The sequence below is a fragment of the Kogia breviceps genome, chromosome 11, assembly GCF_026419965.1.
Source record: "Kogia breviceps isolate mKogBre1 chromosome 11, mKogBre1 haplotype 1, whole genome shotgun sequence".
Taxonomy (NCBI): domain Eukaryota; kingdom Metazoa; phylum Chordata; class Mammalia; order Artiodactyla; family Physeteridae; genus Kogia; species Kogia breviceps.
In genome coordinates, this window is record NC_081320.1 from 23,750,742 (window position 1) to 23,773,564 (window position 22,823).

The window sequence follows — 22,823 nt, forward strand, 5'->3', positions numbered from 1 at the left end:
AACATTTGTGTACACATTTCCTGATGCACATATGCAACGTGTCTCTAGGACTAGAATCATAGTGTATGTGCATGTTTACCATTAAAAGATAGCACCACAGACCTTTTCAAAATGGTTGTTTTGCCCTCTGCCAGTGGTTCATAAGAAAAAGTTCCTGCTAAATCCCACTACACTTGGTATCAAACTAAAATACCCTTTCTTGGTGCTTGTACCTGGTACTGTTGTTAAGTGTTCTTCATATGTTAATTTGTTTAATCCATATGACCACCTGTGAAGTTAGGTACTGTTATTAATCCTCGATTTACAGATGAGGAAACAGAGGCATAGAGAGGTCAACTTTTAACTCCAGATATACAGATTAGAAAATGAAGAACAGAGAGGTTAATTAACTTGTTCAAGGTCACACAGCTAGTAAGTGGTGGTGGCAAGATTTGCACTAAACATACTTGCTCTTAAGTTCTCTGTAATGGATATAAAATGGACTCTCACAGCTGTCTTATTTTATATTTCTGTTTACTAATGAAGTTGAGTATTTTTTTACTTATGTTTATTCCGCATTCTCTTTTCATGAACAGAAACATTTTAAAATCATTCACCTATTGTTGGGGCACTTAGGTTATTTGTAATCCTTTACTATTAATGCTTCAGGGAAATCCTTGGCACATATAATTTTAATATTTCTTCTGTTGTCTTATTTTGTTTGCATTTCCTTAAGTGAGATTAAGAGCGGTTAAAAATGTCTGCTCTTTTGGATTGCTATTTGATACTGTGTCCTCATCTGTGGAGGTGAGCCTCTACCTTCTAGGAGTTTATGATGACTGGAGGAGGTTAATGAGTATGCAGTGATTAGCATGATACTCGGCCTATCATAAGAGTACTGCATCATAGTTACGTAGAGACTTTTCCTATCGCTTCTCTTCTTTTCCTTTCTTCCCCGAAACCACATTAATTACTCTTAGATCAGGGGGCATGAACAATCACAGTCCTATGCTTCTGCCAGATACGATGACCTCGGGGAATTAGGCCTTGCTTCAGCTTCTTCCTGAGCATCACCCCAACCATTGAGAGATTTGCTGTATCTGTTCATTTAGTAGTAGGAAAAAAGTTAGATTTTAAAATATGTTATTGGTATGTACATAGTAACCACATGAAACATTACCTCCCGCCACCTCACACAAGGACACCCGCTGCTACACATGACGGAAGTTAGGTATAACTTTCTGAGATTTGCTGTCTGCAGAGAGAGCTCAGATGTGGAGTGTGTAGACAACGGACTGGGTTAGCCAACGTGTGTACACACACACACAGACACACACACACACACCACACTCTCTCACATTCAGTCCTGCAAAAACAAGCAGATGTGTACATCCTCTGAAAGGGTTCCCCTAAAAGGTCTCTTTCCCTACTTACAGATTTGTATCATCAATAAATCCCAGGAGGGGAGAATTCTCTAAAGAGATGAATAATTGATCAACTCTAGACAGAAAATGCCATAAATACAACCCCTGTGCTACGGGGGGGCGGGGTGGGGCCATCCATTTGGGGGAGGGAAGGAAGGAATTGGTTTTATGCGGAGGTGGCTGCTGAACTCTAGGGCTGGGGAAAAGGACGGAGCTAGAAAGCAGCCGTTGAACAGCTGCTGGAGGAGCAGAGGAGCTGAGGTGGTGGTGTGGGCAGCTGGGAAAGTGCGGGGTTGGGATTTGCTGGCCAGCTGGCTGGGGAGCAGCCACTCTTACCCTGGAGTCCCATGAGAATCATTCTTGGAGATTCCTCTGTAGAGGATGTGCCGCAGACTGGCCCTGCCTCCTGGCCACTGGCCTTTGTGAGCCTGCCTGCAGGCTTATTCATCCTGGCTAAAAACACCTTCTTGGACATGTTTCTTCCAACATGGTGTATAACTGCTGAACAGCAGGACAGCCCCTGAGACTCTGCCTCTTCTAATATCCCCTTTCCCAGAGGCCCTAAGAAGGACGGTGAATGAGGACTTTGATCTCTCACAGTAGTAGCCTTTATCTTCTGGCCTTCCTTCCATTTCCCTTTCATAGAGAATTGCTGATCTGGTTTCATGTGTTGGCATTCTGAGAGTCAGGAAAGACTCGGAAAACCTGGTGTCAGTTCCACCTCTCATTGTGTTATGGATAAAATGAAGTGTTTGGGGGTGGAGTTCCACACTTCTGCAGCCTTGCCTGACATCCAGGGGGCTCTGGAGCCCCTGGGGTGGGGAGGCAGGCTGTTGCTGTTGTTGGATACCTGCACATTGTCTGAGGGACCAGCTGTGGGGATGGGGAGTGTAGAAAGGAGCAGGCTGTAGAGGAGGAGGGATGTGGGACCTTGGGAGTCCTGACCAAGCAGGGTACAGGGACGAATTCCAAAAGGGTTCCTGGGCCCCAGGAGGAAGACCTGGAGTCTTCTCCAGGTGGCGATGCTGTACATACATGCCAGCCCTTCATGAAGTAGGTGAGGGGTTAGGTCTCTTGGCTGTAGAAGGGCATCTACTCTGCCTGTCTTCCAGTGACAAACCCCTGCTGCCCACCGCTCGGTGAGGGGAGCATACCCCCAGCCTGTCTGCACCAAGCCTGGGGTGGGCTGGAGCTTTCCTAGTGAAAGCAGAGAAGAGACCTGGTAAGACTGGGTGTGCGGGTCCCAGTGAGGGCAGGGCGGGGTCTGTGCCTGGCAGGGAGCTCTGAGGAGGCGCAGCAACAACACCTTTGGTGGGCCTCTCTGTGGAGGCAGATGAGGGTGCAGGCCGTTCAAGATCAGTTGCTGATGGCATCGGCAGCTTTGCAGACCTCTACACGTGTGCACTGTGACAGGCGCCTTCGCAGAGGAGGACTACAAACTCTGCCCAGAGCTTCAGCTGGCCGCCTCTCACAGTCCGGGGGTGAAGAGGCTTGTACCAGCTAGGTCCCAGGACGAAGAAGCAGCAGACCATTTTGAACACATACTGAGCACTCTGTCAGATTCTGAAGATGTGATGGAAGCCTTGTCCCTTAGGAGTTTTTATAGTGTTAACTGGTCATTCTCTCTTAGAAAAGGCTCCCCAGCAGAAGGTGGCTGTTACGTGGTGACTGTGTAGGATCTGGTTCACACGTGTGGTGAGCAGGACTGGTCCAGGAGGACTTTATCCGCAGGGGGTTGATTTTGTTCCTTGTCTCACCCCCTACATTCGAATCATTTGCTTCCATAATCACACTTCATTCCCATCTTTCTGCTGTTGCCTTAGTTCAGGCCCTTATTATCACTGATCTGGACAGCGGCATTAGTCTCCTAACTGGTCTTCACGCCACCAGCCTTGAAGTCTGCAGTCAGTGCTCTGTGAAGTCATTTGAGCGCCCCTCCTGAAATGTAAATTTGCTCCTATGTGTTCATGCTATGAGCCACACATCTGCCCTCCCCACGCTTCACGCTCAGGATGTGCCCAGCAGCTCACCCTTCCCCTGGCCTGCCAGGCCTTCTCATGCTTCTGTGCCTTTGCCTATGGGAGTCCCTCCATCTAGAATTCCTCCTCCTTCCCCTCCTCCAAAATACCTACCCATCTTCCAAGGCTCATCCTGAAGGTTTCTTCAAGGTGAAACCTTTCTTGACAGACACGTCCACCTTCCCAGAGAGAAGTGGCCCCTGTGCCCCAGCCCCTGGATAGACTGCTCTCATGGCACCAGTATGCTTCCAGGGCATTTGTTTGTTTATGGGTCTGTCTCTTGCCTTTTGCTTTATAAACTTCTTGATGCTCCTGAAATATACAGTCTGGTCTGTTGTAGGATAAGAAACCACCACAAAATTTAGTGGCATGAAACAGCTATCATTTTATTATGTTCATTGAGTCTTTGGCCCTGGAAGTCAGGAAGGAAATAGTGTGGGTAGCTGGTGTCAGCTCCTTGATGTGTGGGGCCTCAGCTGGGAAGTCTCAAAAGCTAGAGGTAACTTGACAGCTGGGCTGGAATCCTTGCAGAGCTCCTTCACTCACTTGTTTGACAGGTTGATACCCACTGTTGCCTGGCACCTCAGCTGAAAAGGTCCGCGGACACCTTCACGTGGCCTTTCCACACGGCCTGTGTTTCCTCACAGTGTGGTAGCTGAGCGCCAAGAGTGTGTGTCCCTAGGAATCAGGCAGAAGCTGTATTATCTTTTATGATCTAGCTTTGAAAATCATGACAGCGGCACTTTGACCATTGTGACAAGCTCACCCTGATTTAAAGGGAGGGAACGTAGACCACACCTCTCCAGGGGAAAAGTGCATGTGGGTGGAGGGGTTGTGATGTCCCTCTTTGGAAAGTAAACTCTGCCACACCTGCGAAGTACTGGGTGCGTGCAGATGGCACTCTTATTAAATTCGGAAGGCTGAGCAAGGGTGGTGTATGAGGAAGTGTTGTGAAGTTGGCGCTGGGAGTCTCGAGGGAGGGATGTGATCCACAGCAGATCGTAGGGTGGAGAAAAGACTGGGAGGCTGGAGAGCTCCTGTCAAGTTGGACAATTAAAAAGTGTGTACGCACACCAAGGTCCCAGTTAGGAGGGCAGGAAGGGAAAGGGAGGAGATAGAACAGAGAGGCGCTCACGTTTAGAATTGTTTGGACCTGGTGACTGGGCACATTGGAAGGACGTGGAGGATGTCGGGGTTGGGGACACTCGTGGTAATAGGAGTCGGGGACGGAGCTGTTGGAGGTGGGACGGGGAGTTTGGTCCGTCTTAGACAGGCTGCTCTCAGTAGGCCTGTAACACGTTCCAGGGGCTAGAGGCAGCTGGAGACCAAACTTGAAGGAGCACCCTCAGAGCGGTGCTTGCTGCAGCCCAGAGGGGAGTGAGAAGTAAGGGATATAAAGTGTGGAGGGCTTTAGGGTTGGGGCATGTCTAGCTGGGACTTTGCAAGCACCTAGACTAGCCTCCATCCTCCGCCAGCATTGTCCTGTGCCTTGCCAGTAATCGTCAAGTAACTGCTCGGTTTCCTTTTCAATACCCCCTGCTTGTTAGGGGGACAGGATTTCAGTGTATTTTTTAGTATCTCTCAGTATTAAAACTTTTCCTAAATTGAGCCTAAGTCTCCTCTTCTTCCACTTCTTAGGGCCACTTGAAACAAGTTTAATTTTTTTCCCAAATGATAGACCCTCAGATGTTTAAAGATCTTCTTGAGTTTTGTCTTCTTCAGAACCAAAAGGGACCTGTTCCTCTTATGGTTTTGAACTGTCCTGCTTCCTTTTTCGCCAGAGGGAAGCCTGTGTTCAGGTAGGGACTGGCCAGGCAGAGCAGGGCTGTTGCTGCCTGTGCTGCAGGTCCTGTTCCGGTCAGTTCCTATCTGTGTGTGTCCAACTGCAAATGGGTTGGGACCGGTTAGTAGACTGTGAAATCAACTTAGATTGTTGCAACCTGCAAGAAAGAGGGAGGGAGGGATTTGTGTATCTAGTAAGCGGAAATACTATTTTACAAACTTGTCATATATATAAGAAGAATATAATGGATCACAGTGTAAAATGTATTTCTTACTGTGGTTTGTAGTAAAAAAAAGTTTGAAGAAACCTTGAGTAATAAGACCTTTTGAAGCTGCCAAATCACATCATATTGAGTATACCATCAGTAAGTTGTTTTTTTTAAAAAAATTTCTGGCTGTGTTAGGTCTTCATTGCTACACGTGGGCTTTTTCTAGTTGCAGTGAGCAGGGGCTACTCTTTGTTGCAGTGCGTGGACTTCTCATTGTGGTGGCTTCTCATTGCGGAGCACGGGCTCTAGGTGCACGGGCTTCAGTAGCTGTGGCACGCGGACTCCAGAGCACAGGCTCAGCAGTTGTGGCGCACGGGCTTAGTTGCTCCGCGGCATGTGAGATCCTCCCGGACCAGGGCTTGAACCCGTGTCCCCTGCATTGGCAGGTGGATTCTTAACCACTGTGCCACCAGGGAAGTCCCCCATCAGTAAGTCTTTTATCCCTCCTGATTTCTAAGACATTTTCATGTGCACTGCTGCCATTGTTATGGGCTTCGTCCGTCTTTGATTTGCACAGATGTGGCTTAGGACCCTATTTGCCCTGTTAGATCTTTTTCTCTCCTGCCTGTTGACCTTTTGGCACCTAGTCCGATCACTTAACATAGTTTTATCCCCTCCTGTTTTCAACATCTCTCTATTTAATAAGTGTGCCTTCACTATCATTATTAATAAATATGTTGAACAGGGTAGTTCTGAGGACAGAGCCCTGTGGCAGGCCACTACAGACCACCCCCCTACAGTTGATATACCACTCTTACTTTGAGCGTGGCCAGCCCATTCAGCCTGTCATTTTCCATAGCTGTCCCTCAAAGGGGTCACAGCCAGCCTTGTGGAACTTCAGTGTCTGCAACCTGATTCGCAAACCCAGGGCCTTGGCAAGTAATACAGATGAATGAAGTGATAATTAATTCAGGCAATTAATAAATAATCCCTGACTCCTGGCCTTGGTTTCAAGAAGGCAGTGCAAATGATGTGGCTGGGGGTGAGCTGGAGCGGTAGTCAGTGCTCAGTTGTAGACGAAGTTGCCAGGCAGGAGTGTGGACCTTCAAGAAAATCTGGGTTTCATGTGAAATTTGATTTTTTTTAACATTGGCAAAACAAACATAAAAACCAAACAAAACAGATTTGTTTTGTGGCAGATTTGACCTGCAGCCCTTGAGTTTGTGACCTCCTTACCTCCTGGTCCAGTGACCCCACAACACAAAGCACTAAGATTAGTTGCGTGTTGATGGGTTGATGACCTTCATTGAACCTGACTCCTTGAGGTCCCTTTAGTTACCCACTCAGGACTCTTACATAGACTGAACTCACCCAGTGTTCTGAAAGTTGGGGATGACACTTGCTCTTTTCTCACCTGTTGGCACCTTCTCCTGATGGCACGTTTCTTCCAGGATCACTGGCAGGTGTGAGGAATGTGTCAGTGGGATCCTCTGGCTGGGAAAACTGGAATTTAGAGTTTCTTAAAGTCTCCCACCCGGCTTGGTTTCACTTTCCTCTTATCTGTATCTACTCTTCCTTTTCTTTTCTCTTTGGTCTGAAGAACATTTTCCTTCCCAGGGAATTCATAGGCACAAGAGTGGGCCTAGCTCTTCCTTGTTCTTCTTATTTACACACCAAAAATAACTTTAAAAAATCCTTTTAGTTGTCTTGAGCATTTGGGGAAGCCTCAGCTCATGCAGCATTAGTCTTCCTGACACTGTTTTTGTAAATCCATGCTACTCTCTTCATGTTTCTTCTCGTTTATGCATGCTTCTTCTGTCTTTTATATGTAAACATGTAAAATTTGATCACTTCAAATTTTGTAGCCTTTGCAGCCACGTTAGTTTAGGTTTTGAGGAAGGAAGGAAGGGAGAACTGGGTGATCAGCCACATTCCTGGAGGAAAGGTATTTGTTCCTAGTTTCTAGTTCTGAAAGATAGTAGTCTCCCACCAGCGTCAGGGAGAGGCTGGCGTATTCCATGGCCCGTGGGGCAGACGGACGGTGGACTGGGCCGGAGGCACAGAAGTCATTACGATTGGGCTCTTGTCTTGAAGGAACTACCATCTGGTCGGGGGAGGCAGCTGCTTGGCAGGTGATAAGTGCTAATAGAGGCATGTTTAAGGTGCCGTGGGAGCCTAGGGAAAGGAGCATCGGTCAATCTGCGAACCGGGTCAGAGAGGAGGTGACATTGAGCTGATGCTTGAAGGATAAGCCAAAGAGACCTCACAGAGGCTGGGGAGGGCATTCCAGGCAATGAGAACTGCATGTGCAAAGCTCAGAAAAGCATGTTGGAAAAGCATGAGGGTCCTTAGTGGCCAGAATTGGGGCAGTGATGAGAATGAGATGGGAACCACAGGCTGGGGCCTCTGCTCACCTCCCAGAGGCCTGTCCCAAATCCCAGCTCCCCGCTACCGCTTTGGAGCCCATGATGGCCATGTTTGACAATCTGGGGACTAGTATCATTTAACCATCTGTTTAATATACTGTATGTTCTACCTGAGGGACTAATTTCTTTTTTACAGGTCTTTTTAAAAAATTTATTTGTTTTGTTTATTTATTTTTGGCTGCATTGGGTCTTTGTTGCCGCGTGCGGGCTTTCTCTAGTTGTGGTCAGCGGGGGCTACTCTTTGTTGTGGTGCGCGGGCTTCTCATCGCAGTGGCTTCTCTTGTTGCGGAGCATGGGCTCTAGGCGCACAGGTTTCAGTAGTTGTGGCTCGCGGGCAATAGAGCACAGGCCTCAGTAGTTGTGGCGCATGGGCTTAGTTGCTCTGCGGCATGTGGAATCTTTCCGGACCAGGGATCGAACCCACGTCTGCTGCATTGGCAGGCGTATTCTTAACCACTGCGCCACCAGGAAAGTCCCCTAATTTCTTTTTTAACTCTTTATTTTGATAAAATTTAAAAACTTATAGAAAAGATTAAAGAAGAGTACCTGGGACTCCCGTATACCCAAATTGTTTACATTTTGCCGTATTTGCTTTCTGATTTTCTCTATGTGTATATATTTTTATATATGCATATACTTTTTTTCTGAACCATTTGAGCTTAAGTTGGAGATACCCTTTATCCCTAAATACTTCTGTATGTATGTGTTCTAAGGACAAGGACATTCTTTTACATAACCATAGTATAGTCATCCATGTCCAGAACACAGAGATTGATATGATATGATCTTATCCACATCCATATTCAAATTTCATCAGTTGTCCCAATGATGTACGTTATAGCTATTTCCCCCCACTCCAAGATCTAACCCATGAGCACGCATTTTGCTGTCTCTTTAGTCTTGTGTCAGCTGGGAGAGATGTTTGTTTTCCTTGTCTTTGAAATTTTTGGAGAGAACAATCCAGGTGTTATCTAGCATACCCTTTGGTTTCAGTTTATCTGACGTTACCTATGATTATATTTAAGGTTATATGTTCTGGCTGCACGTCTGTGTGAGATCATATCAAGAGACACATGATGTTGGTTTTTTCCCAATATTGGTGATGATGATAACTTTGATCATTTGGTAAAGGTGGTGTCAGCCAGATTTATTTCTCCACTATAAAGTTGCTATTGTATTTAAGTAATTTTTGAAGAGATGTTTGGAGGCCATGTATATATCCTGTGCTTCATCAAGCTTTCACCTGCTATTCGTAGCATCCACTGATGAGTTTCTAAATCCTTCTATATCCTTCTATATTTTTTATTGGCATTCTGCTGTAAGGAAGAGCTTTCCTTTCCAGTGGGATGAATTCTTGCAAACTCAGATCTGCCTCGTATTACCTTTTAACGTACTGGACTGGACTCTGGGCCCACTTCCCCTGTGCTCTCCCCCTTCAGTGTGCTTTGGGTGGACATCAGATGAATAACGGTGGTTCCTTGGAAGCTTGGATCTTCTTCCAAGCAGCACCTCACTTGTCATTGGCGTGACTGGCTTGGCGTGGGGCTAAACACACGCTGTATTGGCTGATCAGTGTTTCCTCAGGCCTGGGGCTGGGATGGGAATGTTGCCTTGTCAGCTCTCTGAGTTCAGCCTGAGCCTAAGCGAGGGCAGTAATGGGCAGAGAAAAGAACTGTGGGTTCCTTCCCCTGAGAAGCCATGACTGATTCCTTGTCCAGGCTGAATTCGTTAGTCGAAGCTGCTCGTTCCTGCCCGTTCACGCAGACTTCGCACTTCTGGTGCATTGTTACATGGATGCTTAGTTGGCTTTCTTTTCCTCCTGACAAAAAACAAAGGTTCTGGTGTCACTTTGGTCATTGTGAGTTAAAGACCTCTTTGTGTGTCCTCAACAAATGCTTGGTTTCAAGGGAGTTTCATCGGTGTGATCAATATGAGGCTCAAAAAGGGTCTGAGCAATGTTCAGAATTCTGCGTTAGTATCTCTTAAAGACCTGCTTTCTGTTTCTGCGGTGCAGCCAGCTGAGAAATGAGGTGTGAGAAGATGAGCTGAGGTTCAAGTTCTATCAGAGACAGGGAGGGTTTGCAAGGAAAGCAGGGTTAGTTGTGCCTCTGAGTGGTGTGGTGCAGGACAGTGCTTTTCAAATACTGTGGCTCATCTTTTCCCCTTTTGTTCCTCCTCCTCTCTCTCTCTTCAGACAGGCTCAGAGCTCAGCCCAGTTGATGGACCTGTTCCAGGTCAGATGGACTCAGGGCCAGTGTACGATGGGGACTCACGGCAGCTAAGCGCCTCAGGGGCGCCAGTCAATGGTGCTAGAGAACCTGCTGGACCTGGTTTGCTGGGCACTGGGGGTCCTTGGCGAGCAGAGCAGAAGCCCGACTGGGACGTGACCCCAGGACCAGCTCATACTGCTCGCCTGGAAGATGCCCACGATCTGGTGGCCTTTTCGGCTGTGGCCGAAGCTGTGTCCTCTTATGGAGCCCTTAGCACCCGGCTCTATGAAACCTTCAACCGTGAGATGAGTCGCGAAGCTGGGAACAACAGCAGGGGACCCCGGTCAGGGCCCGAGAGCTGCTCTGCTGGCAGCGAAGACCTTGACACGCTGCAGGCGGCCCTGGCCCTCGCTCGGCATGGCATGAAACCACCCAACTGCAACTGCGATGGCCCAGAATGCCCTGACTACCTCGAGTGGCTGGAGGGGAAGATCAAGTCTGTGGTTGTGGAGGGAGGGGAGGAGCGGCCCAGGCTTCCAGGGACTCTGCCTTCTGGTGAGGCTGGTCTTCTGGCGCCAATCACCAGGCCACTCCTCAGCTCTGAGGTCCCTCATATACCTCCTCCTCCGGAGGGCCTGCCCCTGTCCCAGAGTGCCCTGAGTATCGCCAAGGAAAAAAACATCAGCCTGCAGACCGCCATTGCCATTGAGGCCCTCACACAACTCTCCTCTGCCCTCCCCCAACCTTCTCACGCCACCTCCCAGGCTTCTTGCCCCCTTCCTGAGGCCTTGTCCCCTCCTGCCCCTTTCAGATCTCCCCAGTCCTACCTCCGGGCTCCCTCGTGGCCTGTGGTCCCTCCTGAAGAGCACCCATCCTTTGCTCCTGATAGCCCTGCCTTCCCTACAACAACTCCTAGAACAGAGTTTCCTGAAGCCTGGGGCACTGACACCCCACCAGCAACTCCCCGGAGCTCTTGGCCCATGCCCCGCCCAAGCCCTGATCCCATGGCTGAACTGGAGCAGTTGTTGGGCAGCGCCAGTGATTACATCCAGTCAGTATTTAAGCGGCCCGAGGCCCTGCCCGGCAAGCCCAAGGTCAAGGTTGAGGTACCCTCTTCCTCCCCATCCCCATCCCCATCCCCCATTCTCCAAAGGGAGGCCCCCACACCGTCCTCAGAGCCCGATTCCCACCAGAAGGCCCAGACGGCCCTGCAGCAGCACCTCCACCATAAACGCAGTCTCTTCCTGGAACAGGCCCACGACGCCTCCCTCCCCCCTCCCTCGGAGCCTCCTGCTCCCGGCTGGTGGGCACCACCCAGCTCACCTGCCCCACGGCCATCTGACAGACCACCCAAGGAGAAGAAAAGGAAGCCCCTGGCACCAGCTGGAGGTCTCGTGGGAACAGACAAAGCTGGCCCTGGGATCAAGCCCAGTGTCCGGAAGTCCATTCACATCAAGAAGTCCAGGCCACGGGAAGCACAGCCCCTCTTCCCACCTCTGCGGCAAATCATCCTGGAAGGGCTGAGGTCCCCAGCCTCTGAGGACGTGCAGGCACATCCACCTGCCCTCGTTCCTGCCTCACAGGGCTCTGCTGTCCCCCTGCCCCCAGAACCTTCTCTTGCGCTATTTGCACCTAGTCCCTCCGGGGACAGCCTGCTGGCCCCTACTCAGGAAATGAGGTCTCCCAGCCCCATGGCAACCCTGCAGCCAGGCTCCGCTGGTCCTCTTCCCCCTGCCGATGACAAGCTGGAAGAGCTCATCCGGCAGTTTGAGGCTGAATTTGGGGATAACTTTGGGCTTCCTGGCCCCCAATCTGTGCCCATTCAGGACCCTGAGAACCAGCCAACCTGTCTCCCAGCCCCCGAGAGCCCTTTTGCTACCCGCTCTCCCAAGCAAATCAAGATCGAATCTTCAGGGGCTGTGACTGTGCTCTCAACCACCTGCTTCCATTCAGAGGAGGGAGGCCAGGAGGCCACACCCACCAAGGCCGAGAATCCACTCACACCCACCCTCAGTGGCTTCCTGGAGTCACCTCTTAAGTACCTGGACACACCCACCAAGAGTCTGCTGGACACACCTGCCAAGAGAGCCCAGGCTGAGTTCCCCACCTGTGATTGCGTAGGTAAGTCCTCCTGGGTGTCAGGGAAGGGCAAGGCCATGTGACCTGGCAGGCCTGGATTTCTAGGCACTGTCTTTTATCTGGAAAACATTCACTGTGTGCCAGATACCACACCGGGGCCTATGGACACAGAAGTGAGCTCCAGGCTAGTGGAGAAGACATTGAAGGAAACCGACGGTGATGCTGTGTGGTGTATTGTGTGTCAGTGGAGGTGCTTTGTCGTACAGTTTGAGGTGAAGGCATCATGGAAGCTTTCCTGTAGGAGGTGGTGCTTGTGCTGAGGCCTGTAGGGCTGTCGGGTAGAAAGAAGACATGCTGGGAAGAGGCAATAGCTTGGGCAACAGCTCGGTGGCTGTGACAGGGTAGTGCTTATTTAGAGGGCTTTTGGTCTGGGGGAGCAAAAGGGGAGGAGTCTGTGTGGGGATGAGCAAAAGGTGGGTAGAGAGGCAGGCGGGGGCCAGATCTTGCCGGGCCCAGCGAGCCACAGTCGGGAGTTTGACTTGATCTCTGGCAATACATCGTGAGCTCCTGAGGGTTTTAAAGCAAGTGATGACCAGTCGTCACCTTGTGCTTCTGAAAGACTATCGCGGCTTGTGGTGGGGAGCAAAGGTTGGCGGGGCAGCCTGTAAGAAAGGTATTGTTGTGAGCCAGGCAAGAAATAACATGGGCCTGTACTGAAAGAGTAGGTGGGCAGAGGCTGCAGAGTGAGTGGCCTCTGAGGAGGGGGGCTATGGGGATGCAGACCACTCAGGTCTCCGCCTTGGTGGGGTGGGGGGCACTCCACACTTCGTGTGGAGAAGTGGTGAGTTCTGTTCGGACCGACTGAGTTTGAAGGGGCTGAGAGATTGGAGATCGGGCTCTGACTTACGGGTTTGGATGTAGTTAGCATTCAGGTGATGGTTGAAGCCATGGTGTGGGTAAGAGCACTGAAGAATTGCGTCTGTTTCTGAGCCTTGTCTTCTGGAATAGACGTAGGGCCCCGGGCCTCTGAGGACTGCTCCAGGGGATGTTGGCTGTCTCCAGGGAGGTCGTGGATGCCTCAGGAAACTCCAGGTCCACTCTAAGCTGTGGTCCTCTGCTACTTACCAAGCATTCCGTAAAAGATGTGTGTGTTTCGGATGTTGGCAAAAAACACGTTGATTCTGATGATAAGCATGTTGAATTCTTGTGATTTTATGATACACAAATAGGTCTTATGAAAAGCCTGTCTTCTCTGCTTGTTTAAATACACTAATATCTAGTCAATTGTGTGATTTGTTGGGATGTTGTATCCCAGTTAGTAAGGAGAAGCTGGGCTGTCCTGTCCACTCCAGCTACCCCAGAATCCTGGGGTACAAGACAGTGGGGCCAGGGACAAAGAATCACTTGGGGAACAAGGACAAGTTGGCCCCAGTGCTTCTATCTGGGGGGAACAGCTGTGCAGCAGCATCCTGCCAAAGGCTCACAGACGTGCTCTGAGATTGTGGTTTCCACCGAGGGCTGACCCTCTTCATTACCGGGTTTAATAATGATGTGACTTTGAGTGCCCCTTATTTCCCACCATTTGGGAGAGACTTGTTCTGATCATAGGAATTGGGGCCCCACTTTCTCTCTTTGTGTTTGTATGTGTCTGGCCTGTCTTCCTGTGTTTAGGGCCTCATTTGCTCTTTCTCCTCCTCCGGGGTAGGAAATATTCTTTTACAGGGCTGAGGACATACTTGATCCATAATAAATATTTTAATTGTGGAATTCAATTATATAGATATTATGTTTGGTCAAGCTAGTTTTTTTTTTAATTTGAATTTTAATCCCATCACTTTCTCATGCCTAAAATGAAAGTGCTAATAGTACCCTTTCACCAAGGTTCACCTGAGGATTAAATTAGTTAATATGTATAAAGCACTTAGGACTGTGACTGGCATGTAGGAAGAACTATAAGAGTGCTTAGCTGTTACCAAGCCTATCAAGTGCAAAAAAGCAAGAAAAAGATGTAAAAACATATGTATTATGAAGGAAGAAAAATGTTGGCTGTTACTTTATTCATCAGTCATTTATTGTTTACCTAGCCCAGTCCTAGTGACCAATAAGATAAAAATTAAGAGAAACGGTTCATCTTTGAAGGACTTTGTGGTTTGCTTGAAGAGACAACACAAAAAATGAAATACCCAGTTGCCCAATCAGCAGGTATCTGCCAACTGTCTGTGCTGTCATACGGAAGTGGTTGAACTGTCAGAGTGCTCTGAAATACCAGGCTTGGTTGTCATCATGGAGGGTCATGCTTTACTTAGGAAACTATTCAGAGCTGGGTTTTGAAAACTGTAATGAACACAGATGGGGAGAGGTGAGTAGGTAGCCACTCCAGACTGAGGAATTTATGAGCACCGTCTAGGAGCAGACATGAGCAAGCTCGCAGGAGGTAAGGCCACTAGCACACAGTGGACCCAAACCCTCAGTGTTCTCCTGCATTCCTTAGGCCAGAGGAGCCCCCTAGCAGAGAGGACAAGTCTCAGCTAGTGAGCAAAAGCACAGAAAAAGACTGTCGGCATCAGAGAAACCCAGTGTGGCAATGCTGGCAACCTGTTGCCTTGGCAGGCCAGTGGATGGCAGGAACAGTGGGCAAGAGGTAAGGGGAGCCACTACCGCCAATCATTTGTTGCTCCCATTTGTATTTTATTTATATGTAATACAGATAAAATAATTGTATGCTATCTAATGCTAAACAAAGAATTAGAAGCAAACCCACCCTGTGTTGTTAAATGTTAAGTTATGGGAAAACGCTGAAGTGAAAACAGCAGACACAAAGAGTATTTAAATCATCAGCTCACCTAGGTTAAAAAAAGAGAAAAGACTAGAAGGAAATATATCACCAGTGGTTGTATCACTGGTCAGACTGTGGGTGATTTTTCCCTCATTATGTTTTCTGAATTTTCTCTAATGAAATATGTATTATATAATCAAGAATTTTTTTTTTTTTGCGGTACGCAGGCCTCTCACTGTTGTGGCCTCTCCCGTTGCGGAGCACAGGCTCCGGACGCGCAGGCTCAGCGGCCATGGCTCACAGGCCCAGCTGCTCCGTGGCATGTGGGATCTTCCTGTACCGGGGCACGAGCCCGTGTCCCCTGCATCGGCGGGCGGGACTCCCAACCACTGCGCCACCAGGGAAGCCCCCAAGAAATATTTTTGAAAGTACCTCCTCCTAGAAGTAGCACAGAAGAGTGAAGAGTGATAATCTTGTGGCAGGAGACCACTTAGGAAGCATTGAGAATAACAATAACAATGACAACAATAGTAATAGTAGTAGACTATGAAACACTTGCCCTATTCCAGGCACTGTAACAAGTGCTTTGTAGTCACTACCTCATTTAATGCTCTGTAACATCTATATGAGGCAGGTACTGTCAGTAGTTCCATTTGAATGATGAAGAAAGCAAAATTAGATTCAGTGATTTACCCAAGTCATAGAGCTAGCAGATGGTAGAAGTGAGATTTGAACCTAGGCAGCTGGACCACCATGTCATGCTGTGATTAAAATTGTTTAGCTGAGAAATGAGTCCAACTAAAACAGTGGTATTAGGAAAGAAGAGGGCCAAAGAAGAAAGCATTCACTTGGAAACAGTTTCTGGAGGTGTTGATGTTGTGTTAGGGAAGGCCTCCACGTCTGGACAGGTGCTTTCATCAGCTGGTTTGATGAACTTGTCTTTGTGAACTCAGGCTCGGGCAGAACAAGGGTTAGTAATGAAGCTTGTTCACTCTGGGATTAATGTTAGCTGGGAACCAGCTCATATTCCAGAAACTCAGCCCCTCAACAGTGGTAGATAGGAAGGTGCAGATTGTAGGTCACTCTAATGAAGAATTTTCCATAGAAGCGACAATGAAGTTTGGAGATGCCATTAAGCGCTCATAACAGGCGATTTAAGTGTGGAAACAACTTTATAAAAACATGGAAAGGTCTTATAGCGAAAGAAACCTAATATTCAAGCTCCATGGTGATTTTTGGCAAATAAGCAATTTTGGCCAATGTGGGCATCACCAGGTAACCAAAAACTGCCAAACACCAAGAGCATTGTCTTACACTTGTATGAAGATTACAGGTTATCTGAAGGTATGGATGGAATTCATATCTACTTGTTCTCTGAATCTTGAAATACTAGAATTAAAGGTACCCCTTGAGGCTTCAAAGAAATAAATTTAAAAGACATGAAAGGAAATGCTATACTCCAAAAGGTAGTATGATATGTACAGGCTTGAGAAAACATAGCAACAATTGAAGTTCTGCATTGAATTATTGGGAGAAGAGAGGATTGATGCATTCCTAATATGTAGGGGCACACATTGGAGATTACCCTAACCACCATTTAACCTTCCTCTGACACTCCTGTCAGAGGCAGGATGATGAACTGCAATGCCTGTTGGCTAAGCCCTTTATGTACTTTATCTATTCTCAGAAATGGGGACATTCACAGGGAGAGCCAGCTGAGGACAGGGAATGAGTCCAGAGGAAATTTTAGTGGGAAGAGCATCCTTTGAGATCATCTGCTCATCATCTTATAGATAAGGAAACATGTCTGTGTTAACTTGCCAGTCTTGTCCTGATGTCTCTGAAGAGCAGTCCACAGGTAGCTGGAGACATTTAACCACAGCAAAAGCAAGAAACTGAGACATAGATTTTAGAGGTTGTTTTCATAGGAATGCTGTATTTTTATCCAGTTGATCATCCTGCCCTGAAGAAGTAGGCAAAGATGAATACAAGAAAAACATCTCCTTTGCCTGAAGCATGGTAAAAGTTTGGGTGAGGGGGGGATGTTGCCCAGCAGACGTGGCTGATAGCAGCACTAACTGGGTGACTTCAGTATGAGCTGCAGTTCTGAACAGGGGGACACAGAGACTGACCTCTGTTTACAGTAAAGTCTGTTTCCTATAGTTTTTATGAGAATGTATTTTCCTCCTTTGTATGCAGTTTGAGATGAATAGGAACTTTATGTCTTTTAAATATTTTTTTGGCAATAGAATATTGGTATACCAGTATAAAGTGGGGAATAAGACTCTGAGTAGGAGGGTATCAGAAAGAACTTTCTGGATGAAGCTATGTCTAATGTGAGTTTTAAAAGATAAGCAGAAGTTTAATAGATTAATAGGGAGAAAGTGGAGTGTTCTAGGCAAAGGGACATGAAGATTATAGAGATGAAAAATACATGAAAAACCACATGAAGATGTGTAGATGAGAAAACATGGAGAAACACAAGTAGTTCTGGTATGACAGGTGTGTTAGATGAAAGATTGGGAGTGGCTGGAGAGGAGAGTTTCAGGGGATGAGAAGATGATACCAAAGGCAGAGAGTTTGCAAGCACAGGCAAGAAATTATGTGTGCCTGAAGTAAGAATGACATTGAGTAGGTCCTGGAAGGGAGAGGAGGAGTAGATAAAAGAAAGGATGAGACAAAGAATTAACTGGTTCAGTGACCTGTTGAATGTAGGAGTAAAGAAGCAGTCACAGATGACTTCTGAGGTTCCAGGTTGGATGATTGGGTAGATGGTGGTGCCATTCACCAAGATTTGAAATACTGGCAGGGAAGCAAGTTTGGGTATATGACTTTGAGATGTCTGGGGGACCAGCAGGTGTGCATCCAGTTGGATCTGTGAATCGGAGGTTCTTCAGCAAACGGATGGTAGTTGAAGTCTCAGTTATAGACATTTCACCAGGCTGACTATGTAGATCAAGAATGGAGGATACTATCTTTAGGGTAGAGAATCTCAAACAGGAGGCCGTGAGGGAAGTATGGAAGAGATGCGGGAAGAAACCGAGGAGAGGATAGGTTAGAACAAAGAGATAGTTTGGGAGAGCCAACAACATCACTGCTGAGGAAGGGTCAGTATTTAATGCCTTATGTGATTTGTTATTATATGCATCTTTGTCTTACGTGATTTGTTATTATATGCATACTAGTCTTTTCAGTTAAATCCCAGGTTCCTTAAGAACAGGGACTGAATGTTGTATTTCTAAAGCATCTAAACTGGTGCTGATCATATGGTGGTGCTCCACATATTTTTTGGTCAACTCGTCAGCCTTATTCTACCTCCATATTAAATTCTACAAAGACGTCAGATAGGTTTGGGCATGATCTCCTTACCTTTAATGTTTGTCATCAGTGAGTGTGCCCATTGTTTTGTTTTTTAAAATAAATTTATTTATTTTTGGCTGCGTTGGGACTTCATTGCTGCTTTCGAGCTTTTTCTAGTTGCGGCGAGTGGGGGCCACTCTTCATTGTGGTGGGCAGGCTTCTCACTGTGGTGGTTTCTCTTGTTGCAGAGCACAGGCTCTAGGCACGCGGGCTTCAGTAGTTGTGGTGCGTGGACTCAGTAGTTGTGGTGCGCGGGCTCAGTAGTTGTGGCGCACGGCCTCTAGAGCGCAGGCTTCAGTAGTTGTGGCGCATGGGCTTAGTTGCTCAGCATCATGTGGGGTCTTCCTGGACCAGGGCTCGAACCTGCGTCCCCTGCATTAGCAGGCGGATTCTTAACCACTGCACCACCAGGGAAGCCCGAGTGTGCCCATTATTATGAAAGTCTTTCTGCTACCAGCGTCTAGACCCAGCATGCTGCCCATGAACTCACAGGCAGATGACCTGAGATTTTAGTTTTAAAAAAGTTCACCTGGCACACCTGATCCAGGGTGGGGCCCAACCATCTACCTGCCCACGCACGGTGTGGATTTGTGATTGCCAGGAGGCAAAGTTCTAGCAGTCAGTTATTGACTTTCATGCAAGTGGAATTAGTTATATAAACTTAAGGTGTTTGGCTTTACGTCCACTAAAATTATATCAGGAAACTGGAGCATTATATAGGAAAAAGAAGATGGGTACAGTAAAACCTTTGTGTGATTTTGACATCTACGCACTAATTGTACACCAGTTATCAACTGTCTCTTTTTATCAATGTCATAAAGAAAAGAAATGCCTCAGCCTATATCTATACCTGGCTGTGAGGTTCCCCACTGGGAAAGTGTGGGTGCCCTAGTCTCTGTGTAGAGAGGTGGTAGAGAAGGTGGAAGGTTCATTTAGAAATTAAGGACCCCTCTTTCTGCTAGGTAGTAATGAGTAGTTTCTTGTGTTTAATATCTCTTGCTGATAGCACAAAGGATACATTTCATTCTCTCCCCAGCCTAGTGCAAAAGTGGAACAGATCATATTTTTCTATTTTGAGTATAAAATTAAGTGCACAGGGGAAAAAAAAAGAAGCAACTAGAGCCACATAACCAGCATTTCCTAAAAAATTGGATCTTGCTCTCCTGAGCTCTACCCCAGAGCTTTCTACTATGTATTTTAGGAAAAAAAGTCACTTCCCTCACTGCTCAAAGAGAGACATAAAAGAGATTTTACTTTAGGAAGAGTTGAGCCATTTCCTTGCCCTGTCACTTAACCTCTTTGGAAAAGGAAGAAATAGTACACTGGGGACTAAAAGGAAAAATGATGACTTAACAGTAAGATAGCAAAATACTGCTTTTTTTCTGAAACTTGATGAAAGGAACCAAGACAAACAAAAATATAAGAGGAAATTTGATCAACTGAAATTTGAAAATGGCCCCAATCTTAAACTATGAATTCCAAGTGCTGTCTGCCAGCTAACGATCAATTTGAATTGAAAAAAATGATGACATGAGGTATATACAACTCCCAGGGTTAGGAAAAACAATAGGGGAGCTCAAAAGTACTCCCCAACTTGGAGAGATAGGCTGGAGACCACCCATCTAGAAAGCATGCACTTTGGAAAGCCTCCTTTTCCTGCTCTTCTCCAATTTCTGGTGGGGTTAAGGTCTGGGGTGAGGATGGTTGGCTGGAGAAGACGAGAAGCCATCTTAGGAGCCAGCTTTGTAGCCAAGGGCCAACAGCACCAAACAAAGGCCATTGTGTAGAGAAAAATATTTGCTGAACCACCAAACAAAAATTCTGCAAACCATGGGGCTTTATTTTAACTTGATGTCGGAGTGACCAGCCCACTCCCATATGAGGAAATAAACCAAAATCTTAGCATCAGGACAGAGCACAGCCCAAGCCTCCACACACAAACATACATACAGATTGAGAGGCATTGGCCCCAAAAAACAGAGGGCATAGAGATGACATTTCCCAGCTGCAGCTGTCCACAGCCAGCCCCAGATCCTTGTAGGCCGCTGAACTTTTGAACTAATAATTGAAACCTCTACAACATCTAATTCTCTAAGCTTAATTTCTAAGGGAAGAATTTGAGTAGTATCCAGGTAAATACAGAAGAATAGGGAGATTCTACGCATTCTGCTTTTGGCCAAATGAGTCTAGACCAGTGGCTTTCAACTGAGTGCCGTTTTACCCCTCTTCACCCCAGGAGACATTTGGCAATGTCTGAGGACATTTTTGGTTATCACACCAGTGTGATTCTACTGGCATCTAGTGGACAGAGGCCAGGGATGCTGTTAAACATTCTACAATGCACAGGATGCCCCCCCACCCGGCCCCAATAAAGAATTATGTAGTCCAAAGTGTCAATAGTGCCAGTGGGGAGAAAGCCGGGAGATAAACTCCATTGAAAGACCAATTAACAAGCAAACAAACAAAAAATTCAGATTCTTGTGGGGAAGAGTAGAGGGATTAAATATAATACTCAAGTGAAGACTTACATTAGGAAATACAAGAAGAGTTTGAACAAGTGATTTATACCTTCAAGAAAGTTGACTAAAATGTTCATTGTGAAACCAGAAATGAAAGATGAGGTCCTAGATTAAAGTGACAAAGAAGTCACAAGAGGCATGGATTAAACTGCAGAAGTGTGCCGTTTCACAAAGCACTTACAGTGCACTAGAAGCTGCAAAAAGCAGAATCCGTTACAGAAAAGCAAATCAGTGAGGAAGAAGGACAGGCTTGAAAGACCACTCCAAAGTAGAAGAAGAAAATAGAAATGAACATAATCAGAGTGGAGATAAGATACAGATAAAGATACAGAAGAGAGGCAGGAGGGATCCTCCACAGATTCATTCTGTCGGGAATATTGGGAACATCTGCTGGTGTTTCCAGCAAAGATCATGAAACAAATTGAATCACAGGCAAGAGTCAAAGATAAAATAGAAAATGTTTTTTAAATGAAAGAAAATGAATTAAAATTGACAAATAATGATCTGGATGAACTTCAAGATGAATTCCAAGGATGAAGAATTCCCTACAAGTAAATTAACCAAAAATTAAGTTGGTCATACATACTTGGTTTTTTAAACTTTTTTTACAATTTAAGATACACTTAAATTTTTTTAAACCCCACATTTGTTTATTTATTTTCGGCTGTGTTGGTTCTTGGTTCTGTGCGAGGACTTTCTCTAGTTGTCGCAAGCAGGGGCCATTCTTCATCGCGGTGTGCGGGCCTCTCACTATCACAGCCTCTCGTTGCAGAGCACAGGCTCCAGACGCGCAGGCTCAATAGTTGTGGCTCACTTGCCTAGTTGCTCCGCGGCCTGTCGGATCTTCCCAGACCAGGGCTCGAACCCGTGTCCCCTGCATTAGCAGGCAGATGCTCAACCACTGCGCCACCAGGGAAGCCCTAAGATATACTTTTAAAAAACATTCTCTTAGGGACTTCCCAGGTGGTCCAGTGGGTAAAACTCCGAGCTCCCACTGCAGGGGCCCGGGTTCAATCCCTGGTTGGGAAGCTGGATCCCACATATATGCCGCAACGAAGATCCCACATGCTGCTGAAGCTAAGACCTGGCGCAGCCTAAATAAATAAATAAATTTTTTAAAACAATTTAAAAAACATTTTTAATGTTTAATTTTTTAAGAACATTCTCTTAATTGAAACACATATAGAGAGGTATATAAATTGTAAGCATACCTAGGAGATATTGTGGGTTCGGTTCCAGACCACTGCAATAAAGTGAATATCACATTAAAGCGAGTCCCATGGAAATTTTGGTTTCCCGGTGCATGTAAAAGTTATGTTTGCACTGTACTGTAGTCTGTTAGGGGTATAATAGCACTATATCTAACAACAACAACAAAAAAAACAAACCTTAATTTAAATACTTTATTGCTAAAAAATGCTAACTATCATGTGAGCCTTTAGTGAGTTGTAGTCTTTTTTGCAAAATAGTAATGTCAAAGATCACAGATTACCATAACAAATATAATAATAATGAAAAAGTTTGAAATATTGTGAGAATTACCAAAACATGACACAGAGACACGAAGGGAAGCAAATGCTGTTGGAAAAATTGCACTGATAGACTTGCTTATCGCAGGTTTGTGGGAAACCTTCAATTTGTAAAAAACACAGTATCTGCAAAGCACAATAAAATGAAGTATGCCTGTACAGTTTTACAAAAAGCATGTACTTGTGTAACCACATCTAGATCAAAAAACAGAACTTTACCATCACATCAGAAACCTCCATATGCCCCCACCCAGTCACTTATGCCTGACTCCCTAAAGCAAAGTGTGGCCTGCAGACCAAGTCTGGATAACATCTGTGAGCTAAAAACAAATTTTTTATGTTTTTAAATTGTTTTTAAAAATCAAAAGAATAGTATTTCATGACTCATGAAAATTATATGATGTTCAGATTTCAATGTCCATGAAGTTTTAGTGAAACACAATCACCCTCATTTGTTTATGTACTGTCTATGGCTGCTTTTGCTCTACATTAGCAAAGATGAATAGTTGCCA

General features: G+C 46.4%; 1 protein-coding gene across 11 annotated transcripts in view; it reads left to right on the plus strand.

The window, feature by feature from the left end:
- TET3 (tet methylcytosine dioxygenase 3) overlaps positions 1-22,823 on the plus strand; it is a 111,050-nt gene that overhangs the window by 44,109 nt on the left and 44,118 nt on the right. For all 11 annotated transcript variants that reach the window (XM_067007328.1, XM_067007327.1, XM_067007332.1 and 8 more), the window contains one exon: positions 10,033-12,169. In XM_067007328.1, coding sequence (XP_066863429.1) covers positions 10,033-12,169 — 2,137 coding nt within the window. The remainder of the gene's footprint in view (positions 1-10,032; positions 12,170-22,823) is intronic.